The sequence below is a fragment of the Podarcis bocagei genome, assembly GCF_964188305.1.
Source record: "Podarcis bocagei genome assembly, chromosome: 8".
Taxonomy (NCBI): Eukaryota; Metazoa; Chordata; class Lepidosauria; order Squamata; family Lacertidae; genus Podarcis; species Podarcis bocagei.
The window spans coordinates 28,983,342-29,004,449 of NC_138133.1; the positions used below are offsets into that span (position 1 = coordinate 28,983,342).

The window sequence follows — 21,108 nt, forward strand, 5'->3', positions numbered from 1 at the left end:
AACAGAAATAATCAAAATAATAACCCCCGCTCCCACAAACACATTTAAAAGGCTGTAGAATATTAATCAACCAAAGGTGTGGTTGAAGAGGAATGTTTTCACCTGGCACTTAAAGATATTTAATGAAGGTAGCGGACGAATCTCCTCCACTAACAGGGAGCCACTGCAGAAAAGGCCCATTCTCGTATTGCCACACTCCAGACCTCTTGGGGGAGGGGACACATGAAGGAGGGCCTAAGATGATGAACACAAGAGTTTGGGTCAGTTTATATGGGGAGAGGCAGGATATAATGGGAATATAATAGGGCATATAATGGGTGATAGAATGTGGCTCCTCCCCCCCCCCAACCTAGTGCTGGAAAAAATAATTAACACCCTTCCCCCACCCCCGGTATGCCAAATCTTGGGTATTTTCATATTCCAAGCTATTGCACTGTCACATAGGAAGAACAGAAGACCGCAAAACGCATTGACTGTAAAACGTGTTTTATTTTCAACAGCAAACACTGATACAGGAAAATAATTTCAGAAGTTGTTATCCTGATGGTTGTTCAGAATAGCAGCATGTTACTAGTTTTTGCGTATTCAGACATGTACCTGATTACGATTTTATCAAGTGGTTTTAAATCTACAGTGTATTTTTCAGCCCTTTGAAAGATTGAGTAAGGCAATGTTCCTCCCCTTCCCTGCCCCCCCAACACATCCTTAAAAAATGAAACGAAAACCCTTTAAACCCAGGGGTGAGGTGTGCAGTGGCTAACACTCGCAACAGCCTCCAGTGCCTGCCAGCCTGACCAAGTTGGATGGGAGTTGGGGCTTCAGCAACACCAGCAATGGTCAGCCACCCCTGCTGTGAATGTTCGCTGCACAGAACACTCTCATACCTGAACTAACAAATACCAGGAGATCTGAGAGCTCCTTGGAATGGCTTGTCATTTTTGGATGAATTCCACATTCCCGATGCAAAGGTTTTCAGGCTGTGTTTGGATTAAAAGTGTGTCTGTCTCAAGTTAAAATTCAAACACCTGTTTGTTCCAAGAGTTGTTTTCAGCAGTCATCAAGTGTTGGAAGTCAAGTGGAACCATGTCTTCCGGAGATGAAGGAATCAAGCACCCATCACGGCTTCAGCAGGTTACATATCTGTAGGTTGCTCCTCACACAAATGGGGATTGCTTCAGGCATTATGGAATGCTGGTGAGAATTTCTATGCCAGAACTCTAAATTCAAGTGGATTTTATTTGAGTAAAATAGAGGCAAGGAATTAGTCACTTCAAGGATCTTTCTGGCAACACTCAAGTGGTCATTTGGTTTCATGTAGTGCTGTGTGTACTACCCTCTAGAGGGGGAAATTGTCATTGCTTCCTGGCTTGCACTTGAATTCCTAAAGGTTGATGGTTTCTAAGAATCAAATGCTTAGGGTGCTTTGATGAATCTTATTTTCTTACACCCAATGTGATACTGTTTTTACCCATCAGTGGCAACAGTTCACCTTCATAAAGGCATGGTGCATATATTTGCTGCGCCCGCCCCCCCCCCCGTCTTCTAGCAAAGCTTTTTTTCTCCCCAGAGTAAGTCCTACTGATTTAAGTGAGAATCATTTGCAAGTAAATATGCTCAGGGTCATAGTCCTTGTGCTAATGCTGAGCTTTTAGGATTCTGTTGTGTCCTGCACCTGGACTCCAGACACAACTATTTTTTCCTTTTCCCAACACTTCTGCCTCCAGGTTTTAATGTGTGCCGATTACATTTGGAGCCATCAGTCGTACAAAGTTAGGGTGCCAAATTGTCTAAGGTGGCCAGTCTTGCTTGCACCAACTGGGAGAGGGGTGGCCAACATGGGAATGAAATAATGGATGTGTGGAATGGTAAGTGTTTTTCTTACGCCAACTGCAGGCAGCAAGGCTGAGCTGTCTTAGCTGCAGTGCTGCTTCCTCCTGCTGATGTTTTGTCATAGTACAGAATCAAGCAGATGCTTGGTAGGCTGAATTTCTTAGGTTCATACTGGGAATAAAAGCTGCATTAAACCAAGCTCTGTCACTACCAATGTCCATCAGCAGCAAATGTTAAGTGTCCCACAATATAAAACTGTTTGAAAGGGGACTATATGCTTTGATGACACTTATGTGTGGCAGAATCTAGCTTCTTACCACTGTAACGGTAGGCCATAGCATCCGAGTGGCGAACAGGCTTAATCCGCTGGTAACAGACCACACCTAAAACAGGTATGGTGGCTGCTAGAATAGAGTAGAGAGAGAAGCACTTAAATGTCGGAGAAGGTAGCTCAAGCATGTGGGCTTTGTGAACCCACAGCAAGAAATTAAGAAGGTGCAAAGCTCATGAAGTAGGGGTTCAGCTTTCAGAACGGGCTGCTGGTGGTGCAAGTGATCCGACTTGTCATATTTTAATGCTAAAACTCTGAGGCTGCAATCCCTCATGCAGGACACTAAGTCCCATTGAAATGGGTAGGATTTATTTCTCAGCAAACCTGTATAGGGTTGCCTTAAAAGTCTTATCAGCTGTGCACTTTTGTGCTGCAGTAATGATGATGCCTGCCTGTAAACAAGCCCCTCCTCCTGGTTTCCACCTTATTGCTTCATAGGAAGCATATTATGGTGCATCTAGTGAACTTGTATTCTGCAGTCACACAGATTTAAAACCGGGGGGGGGGGGGGTTGGATATAAACCATACCTTTCTTGGTTAGCCAAGGAAGCATTATGAAGGGGGAAAAGACAATAGCAAGGTTGCAGTCGGCTCTGTCAGGTGACCGATCGCTGCTTATCATAACGGGTTATGCCCCAACACATTTTCTGCAAGGTGATCTGCAGCTGGTATACCTGTTGCAGCACATTTTTAAAGGGTGGCAGCAGGTACACCAGCATTTGGATGGTTTCAGGGTGGACAATGCAGTTCAGGTGTTCTTAGTTGGCACGTGAAGTTGGAGGAAATTCTGGAGCACCTTACACTGCCTCTTGCTAGAACTTGGAATAGGAGTAATCCTTCTACCTCTCTTTATCCCCATGAAGATAATAACAAAGTTTTTTAGTATACAAGTCACTTTCTTTCCTGGAATCCAAGGGGGGAACAAATTTAGTGTCACCATGCAACCATACTAAAACACACACTTCTTCCTAAGACAGAGATTATATACTCTGTATGTCTGCACAACTAATACCTGTGAACCTGCCGCTGGTTTCAATAGGTAGGATTTTGTTGAAAGCATCACCACCCCAAACCTTCATCATCCCAAGGAACAACTCTTGTCAGGCATTCTGCCCATGATTAAAATTTACAAAATGTGGCTTTGTTTTGGCTGGGTGAAAGAGACAGCATGTCCTCACCATTTCAATGGAGGTATTTATCAAAACACTTGAAACTACGTTGTTAAAAACAAGTCATCAATCGTGAGTTAAACAAGGGAGTAAAAATTGCTAAACGTTAACAAAACAGTCGAATCTTGTACTAAAGCTGTGCACAACTGCCTGGTCAACTCGTGTTTTGGGGGGGGCCTTAGCAAAAAAAAAAAAAAAAGAGGAAGGATTTTGTACACTACAGTATAATAAAATATATTTCTTATTGTGCTTTTTTGTTCAGAGCACCATTAGCTGCCATTATGTAGTCTTTATGGAACCCGTTCTTGACTTCTGTTACTAGAGAGGCCTCTTTTGTATTGGTTCTTGAAGGTCTTTTCCGATATGTCTGGAAGGAAAAACAGAAGTAATCAAAATTAGGGCCATCCTCTTCTAAGTAGATTTGAATGTTTTCAGCCATAGCCAAAGTTCTTTTTCCTGCAGTTAAAAAGCATACAACAGCATGACTTCTGTTTTAACAGTTTCCACTATTGATAGTGCCTCCTTATCCAGTATTTTTTCCAAAGGCTAATGTACTAATTTTTCTCCTCACAAAATAAACATACACAGGGCTGTATCCAACTAAGGTTCACATCAAGTAGACCTGTTGAAATTAATGGACCTAAGCCATTAATGGGTCTACCGTGAACAGGACTAACAACTGATGCAACCCCAATTGAATACTAGCCTTCATCAAGCTGGTGTTATGGCAACTGCTATAACATACTGTTGCTGGCTGTAGAATATCATACTCAACAGAATGGAGAAAATGCATTCATTATCCACAGAGAAATCTCTTCCAGAAGCCCAGAAAACAGAATGGCAGTTCAGAAGAACAGAAATGTGCTCCTGAACTTACACAGAGAAATTCATTGCAGATGCATTTGTTTGAAATACATGGTATCATGTTGGAGAAATTCTGTTTTTGTATGTGTTTGCTTTTGCCACTACTTAACAACTCTCTCTTAACAAAACCTCTTCCTTATAAGTTACCTAAACAAACTCAATAGACATCCTTTATAGAGGGCTAAAAAGAAACGGATCAGCAAAACCACTAGAGGTCAGCAAGTCAGCAGCAGTTACCCGACTGCCCGCCACTGACTTCACCATCAGCCCTGCTGTGGCTTACCAGGAGAAAAAGGTGGAGGGGTGGTGGTGCAGTGCAAACCCATCAGAGGCCACATTGCATTGGCTCAGCCAGTGTGTGTGCACCAGCCTCACTCCCCTCAGCAAGCTATAGAAATGCTGCTGACCACCCAGCCAACTGCTACAGAGAAGAACACCTACAACAATCTTAGATGTAGATCTATTGCATCTAGAAATGATTTTAGCTACACCTGACTGCAGGAAGAACTGCTGAGCTGCGCTATGCAATAAATTTAGAGCTATTTTGTAGTGTATCCCCACCCCAGGCTGTTGCTCCAGTTTCTTTTCCCATTTAAGCATTGCTGTGCAAGATTTCATAGGAAAGTCCTTTCATTTGATCCTTTCCCACACTGAGATCCAGCACCGAGGGCCTTCTGACGGTTCCCTCATTGCAAGAAGTGAGGTTACAGGGAACCAAACAGAGGGGCCTTCTTGGTAGTGGCGCCCGCCCTGTGGAACGCCCTCCCTTCAGATGTGAAGGAAATAAGTAGCTATCTTATCTTTAAAAGACATCTGAAGGCAGCCCTGTTTAGGGAAGTTTTTAATATTTAATGCTGTATTGTTTTTAACACTTGATTGGAAGCCACCCAGAGTGGCTGGGGAAACTCAGCCAGATGGGTGGGGTATAAATAATAAATTATTCAACTTTTGTAATAATAATAATAATAATAATAATAATAATAATAATAATAATAATAATAATAATAGAGTATGTCACAGTAGTTGCATTCTGTCATTGGTGTGCTATTTCTCTGTGACACAACAGCATAAAATTCCAACCCTGTATGTAAAGGATAAAAGGGGTTAGCCATGCTGCTGTTCTTTTTTTAAATAAATAAATAAATAGGCACATAGATACGTAATTGGGAGACCTCTGTATAATGTTCATGAAATTACTGTAGGCAGGGGAGGGATGTGCTTTGCCACCTTTTTTTTTTTTTTTTTTTGGAAAGTGCAGGGTAAGCACTCGAGTGCTAGATTTGCTGAAATGTGAACAGCGCTGCTCTTACAAGCAGCACTGAATGTGCTACCATCTCAAATAATTTAGATAATAAAACAAGTAAAGATGATAATATAGTGTAGCTTTGAGTACAAGAAGAACGCTGTAACTCTTAGCAGAAGAACAGCCTTGAAAAAGAAAAAAGTAAGTGGAGCGAGTGAAACAAGTTACTAGCAAAGCAAATTTATTGCACAGAAAAGTGATGTGGAAAAGGTGCTTGTGCTCTCTCGCTTAAGAATCTGTCGCTGGAACTAAAGTTGCCCTTGATTCTGGCCCATTCTGCACCCGGAGAAGGGATAAGAGCCACTGTAGTGTAGTAGCTAGAGCAGGCATTGCCAAACTCGGTCCTCCAGATGTTTTGGGATGACAACTCCCATCATCCCTAGCTAACAGGACCAGCGGTCAGGAATGATGGGAATTGTAGTCCCAAAACATCTGGAGGGCTGAGTTTGGGGATGCCTAGGCTAGAGTGCTGGACCAGGATATGGGAGACCAGGGTTCAAATCCCCACTGAGCCCATGATGCTCACTTGGTGTCCTTTGAGCGGGGAGAGGGGAGAGAGAAGAGTCACTATCCCCTAGCACAACCTGGGAGGGGGGGGGGAATGGGAAGGAGAACCCATGTTACCTTCAGCTCTTGGAGGGAAGGTGGGATGTAAATCTAATAATAAAGCTAATACTGGATTAAATATTTCAGCCCTGCTTCACCAAGAAAGGTCTGCCCACATAAACAGCTTCTACATCTGCAGCAGATGAGCCTGCACTGCGAAGCCCAGCTGGGCCTGGGTGAAGCGGCCAGATTATTTTCTTTTGATGTGGATGACAAATGCACATTCCTAACTCGGCCTGCCCATCATTTTCCATTAGGACTCCACTGTAGCCATTGAAGCATAATTTTTGCCTGTATTTGCTGAAGCTTTGTAGTATAGAGTTTGCTGGATTCTGCTGAATTGGTGGACACACTAGTGGACACCTATCTTTTCATTATAAGTGAAGGTTTGGTTTGATTTTGCTGTCACGTTTCCTTTCCCCCACGTTTCTCGGGAACTGAACACCGGCAAGGAGCCTTGCAACAAAGGCTCTTAACATTGCAGAATTGGACACGCCAATAAGAAACATTATATCACACTGCAGTGGATGTTGCATAATTGCTGATGGCATGACTGTGCTTCCTTCACCTCAGTGCCCCCTTCAAGTTCAACTCAATGAGCAATTTGAGGAAGATACTTAAAGTTTGTTTTAAAAACAAGCATGGGGCATAAACCAAGCTTGACACCGTTAAAGCTAGGAATGCCAAGTTTCAAGACACTCATCATTAAGCATATGCAGCGATCCATTCCCTGTTCAACTTACCTGAACATAGAAGTTAACAAACAGAATGACCAGTGTGGCCATGTATGAAGACTGGAAGATGAGGCAACCAAATGGAAATCCACATGGCTTCACAACTGCACTGAGCGTGTGTGTAATGGTAAGCAAAAACTGGATCTGTTGAAAAAAGAAACATCAATGCCCATCATTTTTCAGGATTAGGCCTTCCCCATGTGAAATTCATACCCCTTTCTCATGGCTGATGGTTGTGTTGTCAATCTACAAGTTCCGCTCTACCACCGCTCACCTACATTTAATACCCAAGTTGTTAATGAATGTTAAAAAAATGGCAGTTTCCCTTTGGAATAGCTGTTTTGCTGGAGAGAAAAGCCAGGGTGACTCCACATCAATTCTGTTCAGAAAGTTACAGGTCACACCTTGACACCATAGCAGCAGTGTTGACTACTCATACCTGTTGACACTTGTGGCAACACCAACAAAAATAAGGCCATTAATGTTTTAGGGGTTCTTACATATTCTGTTCACCTGGCCTTAATATCTTGAATAGTTTGCCACAAGAATCCTGCTTAGTGCAGGAGAGCTGTGATGTCTGATGGCACCAGCTTGGAAACTCTTTGGGTGATGAAGTGTCACTTATTGCATGAGTTTTCTACAAGTCAAGACAGGAGCATGGAGCAGCCATGCTCCAAACTGCAACAGTGTCAATGTGACGGGCATAACACTATCCCTCAAGAGCACATCAAAGAACAGGCCCATACATCGTCTCAGCACAGGTTGTCCTTCGAATTTGAACCTAGGCAAGGCTCACACTAAAACATGGGGCAGTGTCAATGAGTAGAGGGATCAACTACAATTACACTGGGGCTACTTCTATTCCTGCCAGCACTTGGTGTTGCTCCAGTATAGCATATTCCCCCACCCCACCCACAAAACACCCAGTTCTTATAAGATCCTTGTGGCTTTTCAAATTGATTTACATCCATCACACTTCTCCCAAATACTGGCCTTGAGCAACTCATTGCCTGGCTGTATGTTCCTTGCTTCCTTCTTCCAAGACATAAGGTCTCTTCATGGTTCTCCTGGTGGAGCAGCTAGACTGAGATGGCCCCAAGCCTGATTCTATGTAGAATTAGGCATACACATCTTAGAAGATTTGTGTTGCAGACAAACCCACTACATCACGCTGATTCCCACATGCAGCGTGAATGTGTAATGCATGATGTAGTTGCGCATATATATGTTTGGAAGCTGGGATAGGGCTGTGGGTCCTTGCCATTGTGCAAGTGTCCCTGGACAGTGGAAAAAGAAGGAACATAATCTGCCTTGAAGAACTAAAAGCTTCCCCACCCTCAACTTTGTCTTCCATTGCAAACTGGATCATTGCTAGCTTGACCTTGCTACACAGGATTTATATTTTTAAGAACTATGGTCAGTACAAATGACAAAATGTTGTAAGCGTACCAGTTGTGCCTGAGTGAGGTATTTCTTCCACCACAGATACTTGCGCATGGATGGAATGACAGACAGTCCATAGTAGGAGTACATGAGGACGTGGATAAAACTGTTCAAGGTGGGTCCAAAGAAACCTGTGATTGAATTGAACACATTGTTAAGACCTTGCTTCTGAGAATCAATACTATGGTTCACTGGCAATGTAAGGAACTGGCAGGGTTTCCTTTGGCAGCTGAGCTCAGAGCCTCTACTACCATGGCATGGGAGTGTTATGATGGTTCTTTGAGTTTATGCTGTTTTCCTTCTTGTAGACTATATGGGTTTCTTTCTAACCTTGTTCAAGTGGTGTTGGTTCTGGTGGTGAGCTGGCTCACAACTGCTGCTGGGGTGGCTAAAGCTGCTTTAAGGGACAGATAATCCAGGCAGCTGGTTTGGGGCGCTTGACTGGGGAGGCGACAGTGAAGCCATATCTCTATGGCATCAGGTGTAGGATGAGCCTAACCCTACACCTGAAGCCATAGAGATGTGGCTCCACCAAAAGGGGATTTGCAAGCACCACTAAGTGGGTGGTGCCTGCAAAGTTCTGTGAATAGTTCTCTGCAAACACTGGTGATTAATCGGGCTTCACAGGCTGTTTATTTGCTAGCATGGTTCGATTCCAAACTGCAGGCAAAAACATGCAATCTGATGTCATTCGGATGTCAAATGATTGACAGATAGACTGCCCCACCTGTCAGACTCAATGGGGAAGATAGCACCTTGCTCTAGCCTTTGAAAAGTTTCTCACCCCAATATAATTATATGCAAGGAGAATAAAAGGGGGGGATGGAAACCAGGGGGGCAGGGGGAAGTAAATTAATGAAAATTTGGATTAGATATGTATATATATTTATATGTATATATAAAAAGAAAAAATGGTATTTTCAAAAATGAAAAATAAAATATATATTTTTTTAAAAAAGAAAAGTTTCTCACCCTTGCTCTATCCTTTTAAAACTGCAACCGGTTCCTGTGTTAATCGGCTAATTAGCTCAGAGTCATTTCCTTTACTTCACTTCACTACAAGGGGAAAATAGATCTATGAGTCCCCTCCAACCTTTGCTCTGCCGGAGGACTACAGAAAATTCTTGCATCCTCAGTATTTCTCTTTGCACAAAAGAGACTCAAAAAGGAAGAAGCAGGGGCTTCTGCCCAATGCTCACAAACCAAGATCGGGATGGTATGCATGTGAGTTTTGAACTAGTGATCTCAAGGAATGTGCTGCAGCATTCTAGCTGTTCTGCGCACTTTAATCCATCACACCATCTGCAGGATACAGGAGGTGTCTGAGGTCGATTCTACAATATACTAAATGCAGCAGAACATTTCAACAGAGCAAAGTGGCAACTGAGTTGCTGTTGCTGCTGTGTGTTTACTTCAGGCGGAGAGTGAACCTAAAAGCTTACTCAACATTTTGTTCATGTTTACTAAATGAGATTCACCTCCACTTTCCCCCAAATGGCAGGACTGCATAGATCTGCTGTTAGATCTATCATATATGAAGGTACTCTAGGTGTGTTGCTTGGTTACATTTTAAGTCCGCGTCTCCGAATACTAACTTTGTCCGCAAGGTATCCAGTTCATGACGCACCACCAGATGTTAAACATAGTGGCGTGATGATAAACGTGAAGGAAAGTAACCTGACTGTTTTTCTTCCGCAGAACAAAGAACATCGTGTCAGCAAATTCAATGACTTTGGAGAAGTAATACCACCACAACACCTTGGCCACCTGCAGGAACAAGACAGATGAATTAATACCTCTCTTCTTGGAGGAACATGTTCTGCTATCCTTGAATAATCCTTTAGTCAGGCAAAACTCAGATTTAAGGTATTTTCCTATGGCTTAAAACAGGGGCAATGAACCTGCCCTTCTCAAACTGTTGTTGGGTTTCCACTTCCACCATCCCTGGCCATTGGCTGAGAGGAGTTGTAGTCCATCGACATCTGGACTGCCTCAGATTTTCCATCTGTGGCTTAAAGTAATCCAAAATTGGGTGCTGCCTGGTCCTATGCAGATGCAAGTCCCGTCCCCCCCGTATTCCATGGAGCTTACTCTTTACAGGCACAGGTCTGCACTTAAAAGCTCTGTGTCCTAGCTTTGCCTTTTGCCTTGGCGTTTTCTCCATGAAAACTCACATTTTAGTGCTCAATCACAGCAAACATCAATTCAGGTTTTCTTTGGGTTGCTGTTTGCGCCAATTGAGCTTCAAGGAGTGGGTTTTAAAGAGTAAACAAAAGGGTTCCCAGACACAGAGCTTTTAAGCATGGACCATGTCTGGAAAGAGCAGTGTGCACAAGCCCAGAGAATGCAACAGATTCAGACTTCGTTCCTAGAGGTAGTCTTAAACACAAGCCATTGGAAGTAATCCTCGTAGATTCCAGTGGGATTTAATTCTGAGCAACTACAATTCCTGTCTTAGAAAAGGAACCTACTTAGTATGCAATGCTGAGTCCCTGAGCAGCTGTTGTTTATTAATGCCCTCTCTCCTTTGCATTTTCTCAGCAAGGCTTCCAAATTACTCCTCAGAATCACGATCTAGCAGCAGAACTATGCAATTCATGGTGGGCTTTGCAACAGGGTATCAGGCTCTAATAATGGATAATGAATTGAGCAGAACAAGTAAATTGTGCGAGGCATTTACATATGGCCCTGCATGCCACTGACTGTGGAGAAATTCTTACACACGGTGGGAGTAAATACAATGTTCTCGGCTTACAAAGAACATGCTTGCTATAATCAGAGGCTCCCTTATGTTGGGGCAAATCGTTTGTGCAATATTTATTTACTTACTCTCTCTCTGTTCTGCCAGAATAAGTTTCTGTGCTACAAGAGTGTCGTGTACCATATTTTGACAGGGGAATATCTCCTTGAATCCCAGCTTGGGAGAAAGGAGAGTTATAAGTACATTAAATCTCTACTATGGCATTTAATTGATTTTATATTCCACCTTTCCTCTGAGGAGCTCAAGGTTCTCCCCTTCCCCATTTTATCCTCTCAACAGTCTCATGAGGGAGCTAAGGCCATAGGTCCCAACTCTATGGGGCTGAAGATACCAGAGCAACCCTGAAATATGTGGGGATGGGGCTAACCCTCCCCCCCAATATTGAGGGTCTTGGCTGCTGCAGGCCTTGTCAGGCCTCCCTGCAGTGGAAGAGGATCCAGCTGGGCCTCCCTGCAGTGATGTTGGGCCTCTCTATGGTCAGCCCCAAGGCCTCCTCCCGACACTTGTGATGTCACACGTGTGTGCTGCACTTGTGACATCACACACACGTGACAAAGCCCCCCAACGTCAAGCATAACTTGGCACGTATGGTTAAGGCTAAGAGTCATTGACTAGCCCAAGGTTACCCATGACTGAGTGGGAATTTGAGTGAGAGATAATAGGGACCGTCCTTTGTATTAACTCATTTGAATGCTGGGGGGGGGGGCAGATACAACAACCCTGCATGTATTTGCACAATAAGCATCCATCTAGAAGCACCATCACTTCTTGCAGGTACCAAATTCCAGAGTTTAGCTGTGCCCTGAGTGCATAATTCAGTTAAGCCAACTGCCTGGAGGCCAAGTACTGATGTGTTAAGAGCACAGACAGGCAAGCAAACATCAGAGAGGGTTGTTCGTTTGTTTTTTGTTTGTGCCAAACACTGCCTTTCATCTGGGTCACCTTAACTTCAACTGAGTTAGTTGCTCAACTTTTTTTTGGGGGGGGGGACAGCACAGGTCACAGGCACTTCCTCAAAACACAGTGGGCAGAAGATCAGCACAGATAGCGCCTCGGTGCTTGCGCCACCCAGACCTACAGCCTACAGCCGCAGCCCCACCATAATACAGTCATAGCACTGCCACCAGCAACACCAGGGGAAGGTACAGCGATACCACCAGCCTCATCATCACCAGCTGCACTCCTGCACTCTGCCCTCAATGAAGCTGAATTGGGGGAGGGGGGCAAGCAGCAGGGAGGGTGATCATTTGCCGCCGGAAACAAGCACTTCACCTAACGGTAGGGCCAGCCCCGACGCCACTTGTTGCTAGAAAATCCATAGGAAGCTACCTTTACTGAACCAGACTAGTGGGTTCCTCTAGCTCAGGGTTTCCCAAATTTGGGTCTACAGTTGTTTCTGGACTACAATTCCCATCACCCCTGACCACTGGTTTTTGCTAGCTAGGGACGATGGGAGTTGTAGTCCAAAAACAGCTGGAGATCCAAGTTTGGGGAGCCCTGCTCTAGCTCAATGTTAGTTACACTAACTGGCGGTGGCTCTCGGGGGTCTCAGGCTGAAGTCTCCAGGCATTGCCTGAAGATGCTGGGGACTGGAGCAGGGTTCTTCTGCATGCATTGCAGATGTGCTACCCACTGACCTATGGCTCTGTTCCTGTCTATGCAACAGTCTATGCCTAGCTCCCCCTGCCCTCATTTCCCCTCCAACTAGTCTTCATAAAAATGCTTTCCCACCCTAACAACTGTACTCCCTTTCATCTTATAAATTAATTCCCTACCCCTCTCCTACAACTTTGTTTGTGTCAAGACTCACACAGGCTCAACCCAGGAGCGTTGTCTTCAATGCCAATTCTTGAGTCTGGAAATAGGCAGAATTGGAGGTTAAAACCTTGGAGGTTTTAAGCAGAGGTTGGACAACCATCTCTCACGTGTGATCTAGCTGAGATTCCTGCATTGCTAAGGGGGCGGGGCTGGACTAGATGACTCTTGGGGGTCCCTTCCAACTCTACAATTCTATGATTCTATGCATGTGAATAGTGCCTTTGAATCTGGAGGAGCAGAAACAGCAAGCCAAGAGTAAAAGCATCTAATGTGAATTCAGCACCAAGGCTTTTGGGAGGAAAGTTCAGAGGGAAGTGAAATCGGCAATTGCAGTTAGAAGAATACCTTTCGTGCCAGTTCTTTTTCTTGTCTCACTTAGAACTCTAAGATTAAAGATATAAAGAGTATACAGAGAGAGATATACACAGACCCACATACACATACAAGTTTGATAGGCAGTTTCTTTATGGCTACTCTCCGATTCCCGCTTTCTCTACCAGGCATGTAAATAGTGCAAAAAGGGAAAGAGAAGAAAAACATAGCTTCTTTTCTAGAATTGGGTCCTGGCTGAATCCAGACAGCTGCTGAAGAAGGCGCAGCATGAGAAGAGATACATGGAGAGGTAGGAAGCATTTTCTTAATTTTGAAGGGGGGTGGAATAGCCTCTCTTAGCTGCAGAAGGTTGTAAGCTTTTTCCTTTTGAAAAACTATTTTTAGGAAATGCTTGAATTTTCCCATTAAAAAGCACCAGTGTAAGCTGTACACCAAAGAGATGGTCATGGGGAAAAACAGCCTCAAACAAACAAACAAACCCACCCCAATGGACAAAATTTAAAAGGCAGAGTTAAAGATTAGCCATAGAATGATAAATGCATTTAAAAAAAAATTCTACCAAGGTATAGAAATGTGGCAATGGTGCAGTCCTCTATATACCTATCCAGAAGGAAGCCCAATTGAGTTCAGTGGGACTTGCCCCTAAGCTAAGTGTGTATACATGAATACAGCCTAAGAAAGAACTGTGAGACATTAAGGTGAGGCTAGCCTAGTCTTTGCCAGCCTGGTGTCTTCAAGATATTTTGGAATATGACTCCTGCCAGCCTCACAACCACCTTTCAGTTCTTGGGTTGCTTTTTGTTTCTTACCCGGATGTCGGCTTCTCCTGCACTGGTCAGGTTTTGACATTGTAAGTTATAACCTCCTTCCCAAGTGGCAAGAATTAGCTGGAAAAGAAGAAAACAGATTCTGTTACTCCGATAGAATTTCCCATTGTTAATAATTATTAATCACTGCAAGCATGTGGGGTTTTGAAGGGTAAATAGCTTTCTGCTTTATGCATGGTAACAAATTTAAACCCCTGTTCTCATAAATAAAGATGTGCAAAATTATAAGTATGGGAGGGGAATTTAAAATCATGAAAGAACAACAACAAAAATCACCAGGAACAAAATGGCAGGTATCTTCAAAAATTTCAAATGTAGTCTCACTACTAACACCCTAAATAAATATCTACTTTGTGTCTGATCCAGACTAAGTCAGTCTTAGATCCCAAGTTACAGATAGGTAGCCGTGTTGGTCTGCCATAGTCAAAATAAAAAAATTCCTTCCAGTAGCACCTTAAAGACCAACTAAGTTAGTTCTTGGTATGAGCTTTCGTGTGCATGCACACTTCTTCAGATACACTGTGTATCTGAAGAAGTGTGCATGCACACGAAAGCTCATACCAAGAACTAACTTAGTTGGTCTTTAAGGTGCTACTGGAAGGAATTTTTTTATTTAGATCCCAAGGAAATTAATGAGATGACTTCTTCATTACTGAAGTCCCATTGGTTAATTAAAGGTAACTAAGTCTGAATTTTCAGTTTCGGGGGGGGGGGGTAATCACCACTATGAGCTCTGCTCAGATCTAATCCAACCTTCGACTTACAAGCAATGTTTCAAACTATTCGTATTAAGCATTTTACCCATCACTCAAAATAATGGTGCTGATCTAGAGATTCCTGCATGTAACAGTAGACTGAATGTGTCTACCTGCATTCAGGAATCATCCCAGTCTCCAGGAGCAGCCTTTGGTACTATGGTGCCCTGAGCTAGGCCAAAATTTGGTGCCCCCCTCCAGGCCTTCTGCTGTTTGGACTTTGGGAAGGAGGTGTGAGGGCTCGGGCAGGGTCCTAGAGCCCTCCCTGCTCCTTCCCAAAGCTAGAAAAAAGCTAAGTAGGTTTTGGGGACGAGAAAGAACTCTAGGACCCTGTCACAGCTTTCATGTCAGGACCCAATGTGGGGAATAATAATAATAATAATAAATTTTATTTATATCCCGCCCTCCCCAGCCGAAGCCGGGCTCAGGGCGGCTAACAACAATAAAACAGTACAAAAGTACAAAAGTACAGCACAAACAGCACTCTAAAATCATTCATTATAAAATTAATTAATTCAAGCCACTGGCAACCATTGGGCCAGAGCTCCGCGAAGATTGCCGAGGGAGGGAGTCAGGCTGTGCCCTGGCCAAAGGCCTGGTGGAACAGCTCTGTCTTGCAGGCCCTGCGGAAAGATGTCAAGTCCCGCAGGGCCCTGGTCTCTTGTGACAGAGTGTTCCACCAGATCGGAGCCACAGCTGAAAAAGCCCTGGCTCTAGTTGAGGCCAGCCTAACTTCTCTGTGGCCTGGGACCTTCAAGATGTTTTTATTTGAAGACCGTAAGTTTCTCTGTGGGGCATACCAGGAGAGGCGGTCCCATAGGTACGAGGGTCCGAGGCCGTATAGGGCTTTAAAGTTTAAAACCAGCACCTTAAACCTGATCCTGTACTCCACCAGGAATCAGTGCAGCTGGTATAGCACCGGGTGAATGTGATCTCACAGCGAAGACCCCGTAAGGAGTCTCGCTGCAGCATTCTGCACCCGTTGGAGTTTCTGGGTCAGTCTCAAGGGCAGCCCCACGTAGAGCAAGTTACAATAATCCAGTCTGGAGGTGACCGTCGCGTGGATCACAGTGGCTAGGTCAGGGCGAGAGAGGTAAGGAGCCAACTGCTTAGCTTGGCGGAGATGGAAAAATGCCGCCTTTGTTGTAGCTGCAATCTGCGCCTCCATGGAAAGGGAGGTGTCGAAGATTACACCCAAACTCTTAACGGACGGTGCTGGCACTAATTGCACCCCCGCAAGAGATGGGAGTTGCCCCCCCAATCCCATATCGTCCCGTCCCAGCCACAGGACCTCTGTCTTCGAAGGATTTAGCTTCAACCGGCTCCCACGTAACCATCCAGCCACAGCTTCCAAACATCTGGTCAGTGTGTCTGGGGCCGAGTCAGGATGGCCATCCATCAACAGATAGAGTTGGGTGTCATCAGCATACTGATGGCAACTCAGCCCAAAACTCCGGACAAGCTGGAAAACTGCCTCTGCACTCTTGATTCCCCCCCTTACATGAAGAACTACTTTGCATGTGTGAACCTGATCCCTAAGGAAGTGTGTTTCCATGTGCAGTATACAGGATTAGAAAAAGCAATATTGCTTTGTAAGTTCAGCTTTGTAAGCTCAGAAGAAAATGGGCATTCATCTAAAAGACAAGCAATAGTTATTAAAGGAGCTGAAGAAGGTATGAAAGACAGGCATGAACCCCTTCCCCCTTGGTGGAATCGTAGTAGTTCTTTACAACATGTTGCAGGGTTCTATTTTTTTTTTTTTTAAGGCAGCTTGCATAACCATTGACTCTCCCTAAATTTCTGTGACAGAGCCATTGTTGCCCACAGTGTTCCCACTCATTTCCTTTGCCTGCCCAGAAAAACAGGAAAAAAACATGCTTACAATCAAAGAGCGGGACTAGATTGGAGCAGAAGTGGGAAATGTTGAATGCACGTTTAATGCAAAATACCCCCCTGCAAATCAGTTTCAATGGGAATGAGGCACAAAATGGTGAATGCCTGCAGCGTAAGAAGCTCTCTGTCACCACACATTTAACTGTCTAGAAAAAAGAAAAGGGAAATATGTGTCTCCAGCCACTACACGACTTCTGAAACTTCTTCATTGGCATTTTATAACATTATGGATGAAATTCTAAATACTGGCCTCTGAAGTAGGGGGTGAGGAACCTTTTTCCAGACTGAGAGGACTTAGCTATGCAGCTGCAAATAAATGTTTTAAGTGTGTTGTAAAGTGCATTCTACAAATGTGAAACTAGATGGCGAGATACAGTGAATTCAATATATTTTTCAAAACTTTTTTTAAAAAAGCATTTTCACAGTGTTTTTTATGTGTGGATTCCACTTGGGTCACATTCCTTTCTGGGCAACCTTCGGGGACGGTGGGGGGCAGGGGTGCCAACTTGAATAAAACGGGGGGGCAGGTAAGCCCCGACCCACATAATCGATCACAAGATGCAGCGAACACACACCAATCATAGCTGTCAACCTTCCTTTTTTTTTGGCGGGAAATTCCCTTATTCCAGCGCCGTTTCCCGCTGCTATCCTGGATTGTTAGATATCCCGTAGACTGTCCCCAGGACAGGTGAGGCTGCTGATCCCTTATTTTCAAATCTGAAAGTTTACAGCTATGACACCAATTGAATGACAATTCCCATCAGCTTTAGCAGGGCCTGGCCCTCTCAAATATTTTACGGGGGGCAGGGAAGGGACCAAGGCCCCTATGAGTTGTCACCCAGGGCGGGGCATATGCCAGTGGAAGGTGGGACCAAAGTGAAAAGAGAGCAACAGATGTAAATTTTACCTTGGCATAGCAGGCTCATCTATGCACATGCTGAGACACCCCTCTCTAGCTTCCATCAAGGCAAGGAGGAAGCATTAGCTAGATAGACTCAAATGACTGCATTCGGTCCCACCGGGGGCTGAGGTTTCTTCATCCCTGTTCTAAAGATTGGCTTTATTCTGCTGCTGCAGTGCCCGCCCCTGCCGCTATTACTGCTAAGAAAGCCAACAGAGCCCTTTTAACCATAGCATCCTTCTTTTAAGGATGCATGTATGTATAGATGCCTTACTGGCAGCAATCCTGCACATACTTACCTGGGAGTAAGCCCCATTGGAAAGAATGGGACTTCCCATGTATAGGTGTGCGCTGCCAAACCATGCTTTACTAAAGCAAGGTACTGTATTCCTTTTTTTTAGGCCTGTAGGGCTCTTGAAAGCCAGGTTCTTGATGCTAATTGCAAAGCTCAATGCCAGTTACTAATTGCCAAGGGCTTGCAATTCATTTCCAACTCTCATCACTTTCCACAACAGTGCAATTGCTGAACTCCAGTTGGTAATAGCATGACAAACATAACTGAGCACTGCACTTACTCTGCTGCCAGAGCTGAAACTGATATTGCCCATTAGTAATTCCTTACGCTGGCTATTTGCCTGAGCAGCTTTTCACTTGTCCTCTCTTTGGAAGCAGAAGACAGATATCCTTACTCAAAGGCACACTACGTGCTAACACATTTCACAAACTTTCACTTAATAAAACTTTCACTTAATAAAACGAAGCGGCAACCTTCAACAACTCTATCTCTTTTGCCCTTCATCATCACCTTGTATTGCTGTAGGCATTATTTTATTTTATTTTTTAAATCTAACATTTATTCTAAATCTAAGTTTATTCTAAATACTGCCTGCTCAGAGCATTGTGGGAGGGTGAATAGGTTGGTTTTTCCCCCCAGTGTCTGGGAAAACCCCAAGACTTCTGTTTCAAGAGTTGAAAGGCAAACAACCCTGTTTTCTTTACAAAAGTAACTCACTTTCTGGTAACTCATGTTCCAACTTAGAAGATGACAAGTCAAAAGGATCCATTCAGCACTGCAGATGTGGAAACACTATTCATTTCAATGGAGGTTTGCTGAAGTCAAGCTGAGGGTGGACTGGACTGCAGCAATTTTTAAAGGAATTATACCTTTACTCTGCCAATCCAGGGAGTTAATGAAATGGGTCACAGTCCCTTTAACTCTGAAATGTCACATGCCTGCAGTCAGAATAATCCGGAGAGCAGTGGCTTGCACCCAGCTGAGTGCAGGAGAGGCAGGTGGGAAGAGTAACGTGACCACAGCATACTTACAAATATATTTGATGGAAACTAAAGGAGCATAGATTTCTTATTCATTAGAGCAGCCTGCATATCATTTCACTTGCTTGCAGGGTGGTGTGAGGTCACGAAGGCAGGCAAGAAGGCTGGGGACTCTGTCTTCAAAACAGAGCCAGGAGGTCCCATTTAAGGGCCTGATAAAGCTACAATCAACTAATTCTACAAAGAAACACCTGCTCTCTCCCCATTTGTTACATCCCACCAGTTTCCTCCATGCTAGGGATGCATCTTCTGTGGCTGTAAGACAGCCTTTGCCAATTTGATGGCTGATACTCTCCAGAGGTTTTGGATTGGAGGTTGAAAGAAGTGTAGTCCAAAACACCTGGTTGGTGCCCAGCTGGCAAAGGCTGCAGTGTGGAATGTACTGCATCAGAATTTATTTGGGAGGGTTAAATAGACAAGCAAGTCTTCACTTCTGAATTGTCTGAGTGTTACCCCTTTTTATTTGGGCAAATTGCTTTTGCATACCACAAAGAGGTGCAAGCTACTTATTCCCCACTAAAACCAGAGAAAATACCTCCATGCACTAACGAAGTGGGGCAGGCCACCTGCAAAATTCACCATAGGAACCATTGCAAAAATAACCACAGCCCTAGAACACTGCAAAAGTTATGTCTTTTGCAAGCGGTTGGAGAGAGTGTGACTCAGTGAGTCAGTAATATTTATTTCCCATCATCTAACGCAAGGCTGCATACCTGCGCTGATTCAGCATGCAGTTTATTAAGAGTCTGCCAAACTTCAAGCTATACTGGTTGGATAATTCAGAGAGTGAAAGGAAACTAAAGCTCCCTGTTCCCCCAGAAGTGCATCGAACTTGCCACTGTGCATTCCTAGGCTGGACAAGATATAAATGCTTCCAGGTTAGAGGCTACCTTCTGCCCTTGCCTGTGTGGCTGGTTCTCTTGCCTCATTCTCTGCTTGCCTTCCCATCAGTCTTTCTTCCCACTCTTTCCCTGCATCCTAATTTCAACCATCCCAGTCCAAGTTTCTTAGCTGTGACCGTGTGGGTGATCTTGTGATCCTGCTTGGTACCCAGAATACCTACACAGTGGTACCTCGGGTTACATACGCTTCAGGTTACAGACTCCGCTAACCCAGAAATAGTACCTCGGGTTAAGAACTTTGCTTCAGGGTGAGAACAGAAATCGTGCTCCGGCGGCACGGCAACAGCAGGAGGAGGCCCCATTAACTAAAGTGGTGCTTCAGGTTAAGAACAGTTTCAGGTTAAGAACGGACCTCTGGAATGAATTAAGTACTTAACCCGAGGTACCACTGTAGTGATTTTGTAGAAGAAAAATCATCAGAAGAGTACATTCAGGGCTGCATCTTAAGTATCCAGTTCTAAACATTTGTCTGTTTCTAAAAAGCTATCTTAACACCCCTTCAATGGTAGAACCGTGTTTTGTTTTGTGACAACATCCCTTCATAAGTTGTAGCACACAATCCATAATAAATGTTTATTATTATTTCCTGAAGGCAGCTCTGTATAGGGAAGCTTTTTAAATGTTTAATGTTTTATTACGTTTTTATGTATGTTGGAAGCCACCCAGAGCGGCTGTGGAAACCCAGTCAGATGGGCAGGGTGCAAATAATAATAATAATAATAATAATTGTAAGCATATTTGTAGCATGTTGTCTCAGCTATCATAATGTAAAGTTATGCTTTGTCATTAGTTCCTGAATAATGAAATACTACAAAATTCTGCACAACAGCAAAACATGCTGATATTTAATTTTAGGGGACAAATTACCTCCACTCGCATAACCTAATGAACAAATCTCCATTGTAATATGAGTAAATGGCCTCTGTTTGACAATTCAAGTATAAATAGACTCTGCTCACAATGGCAGCTTTGTTCTAAGCATAATTGTCCTGCCTGTTTGAATATATGTGGGAATATGGGAAAGAAAACACTCTTAATTTGAAGTCACATCCGAATATTGACATGGGGAAGTGAAACTATGCTGAAGATGGCAGTATATATACTTTTACTGGCTGGCTTGAAAGAAGACCTGGCAAAGTTATCTGAAGGAGAAGTTCAAGCAAAGTGAACAGGCCCGAAATAGCCACTGCAACCCGGCAAGAACTCCATGACAACCATCCAAGCATACAACTCAAGTACCGCATATGAATACAAACACCCTCATGTGCAACTGCTTCACAGCTCTCTGAATTTGATGGAAGTG

The 21,108-nt window shown here is 43.9% G+C and overlaps 1 protein-coding gene across 1 annotated transcript in view; it reads right to left on the minus strand.

Moving 5' to 3' along the window:
* Positions 1-469: 469 nt before the first annotated feature.
* ELOVL2 (ELOVL fatty acid elongase 2) overlaps positions 470-21,108 on the minus strand; it is a 51,801-nt gene continuing 31,162 nt past the window's right edge. The window contains exons 4-8 of the mRNA XM_081206601.1: positions 14,002-14,079; positions 9,876-10,047; positions 8,287-8,411; positions 6,847-6,981; positions 470-3,697 (exon numbers count right to left, since the gene is read on the minus strand). Coding sequence (XP_081062727.1) covers positions 3,572-3,697; positions 6,847-6,981; positions 8,287-8,411; positions 9,876-10,047; positions 14,002-14,079 — 636 coding nt within the window. The 3' untranslated portion in view covers positions 470-3,571. The remainder of the gene's footprint in view (positions 3,698-6,846; positions 6,982-8,286; positions 8,412-9,875; positions 10,048-14,001; positions 14,080-21,108) is intronic.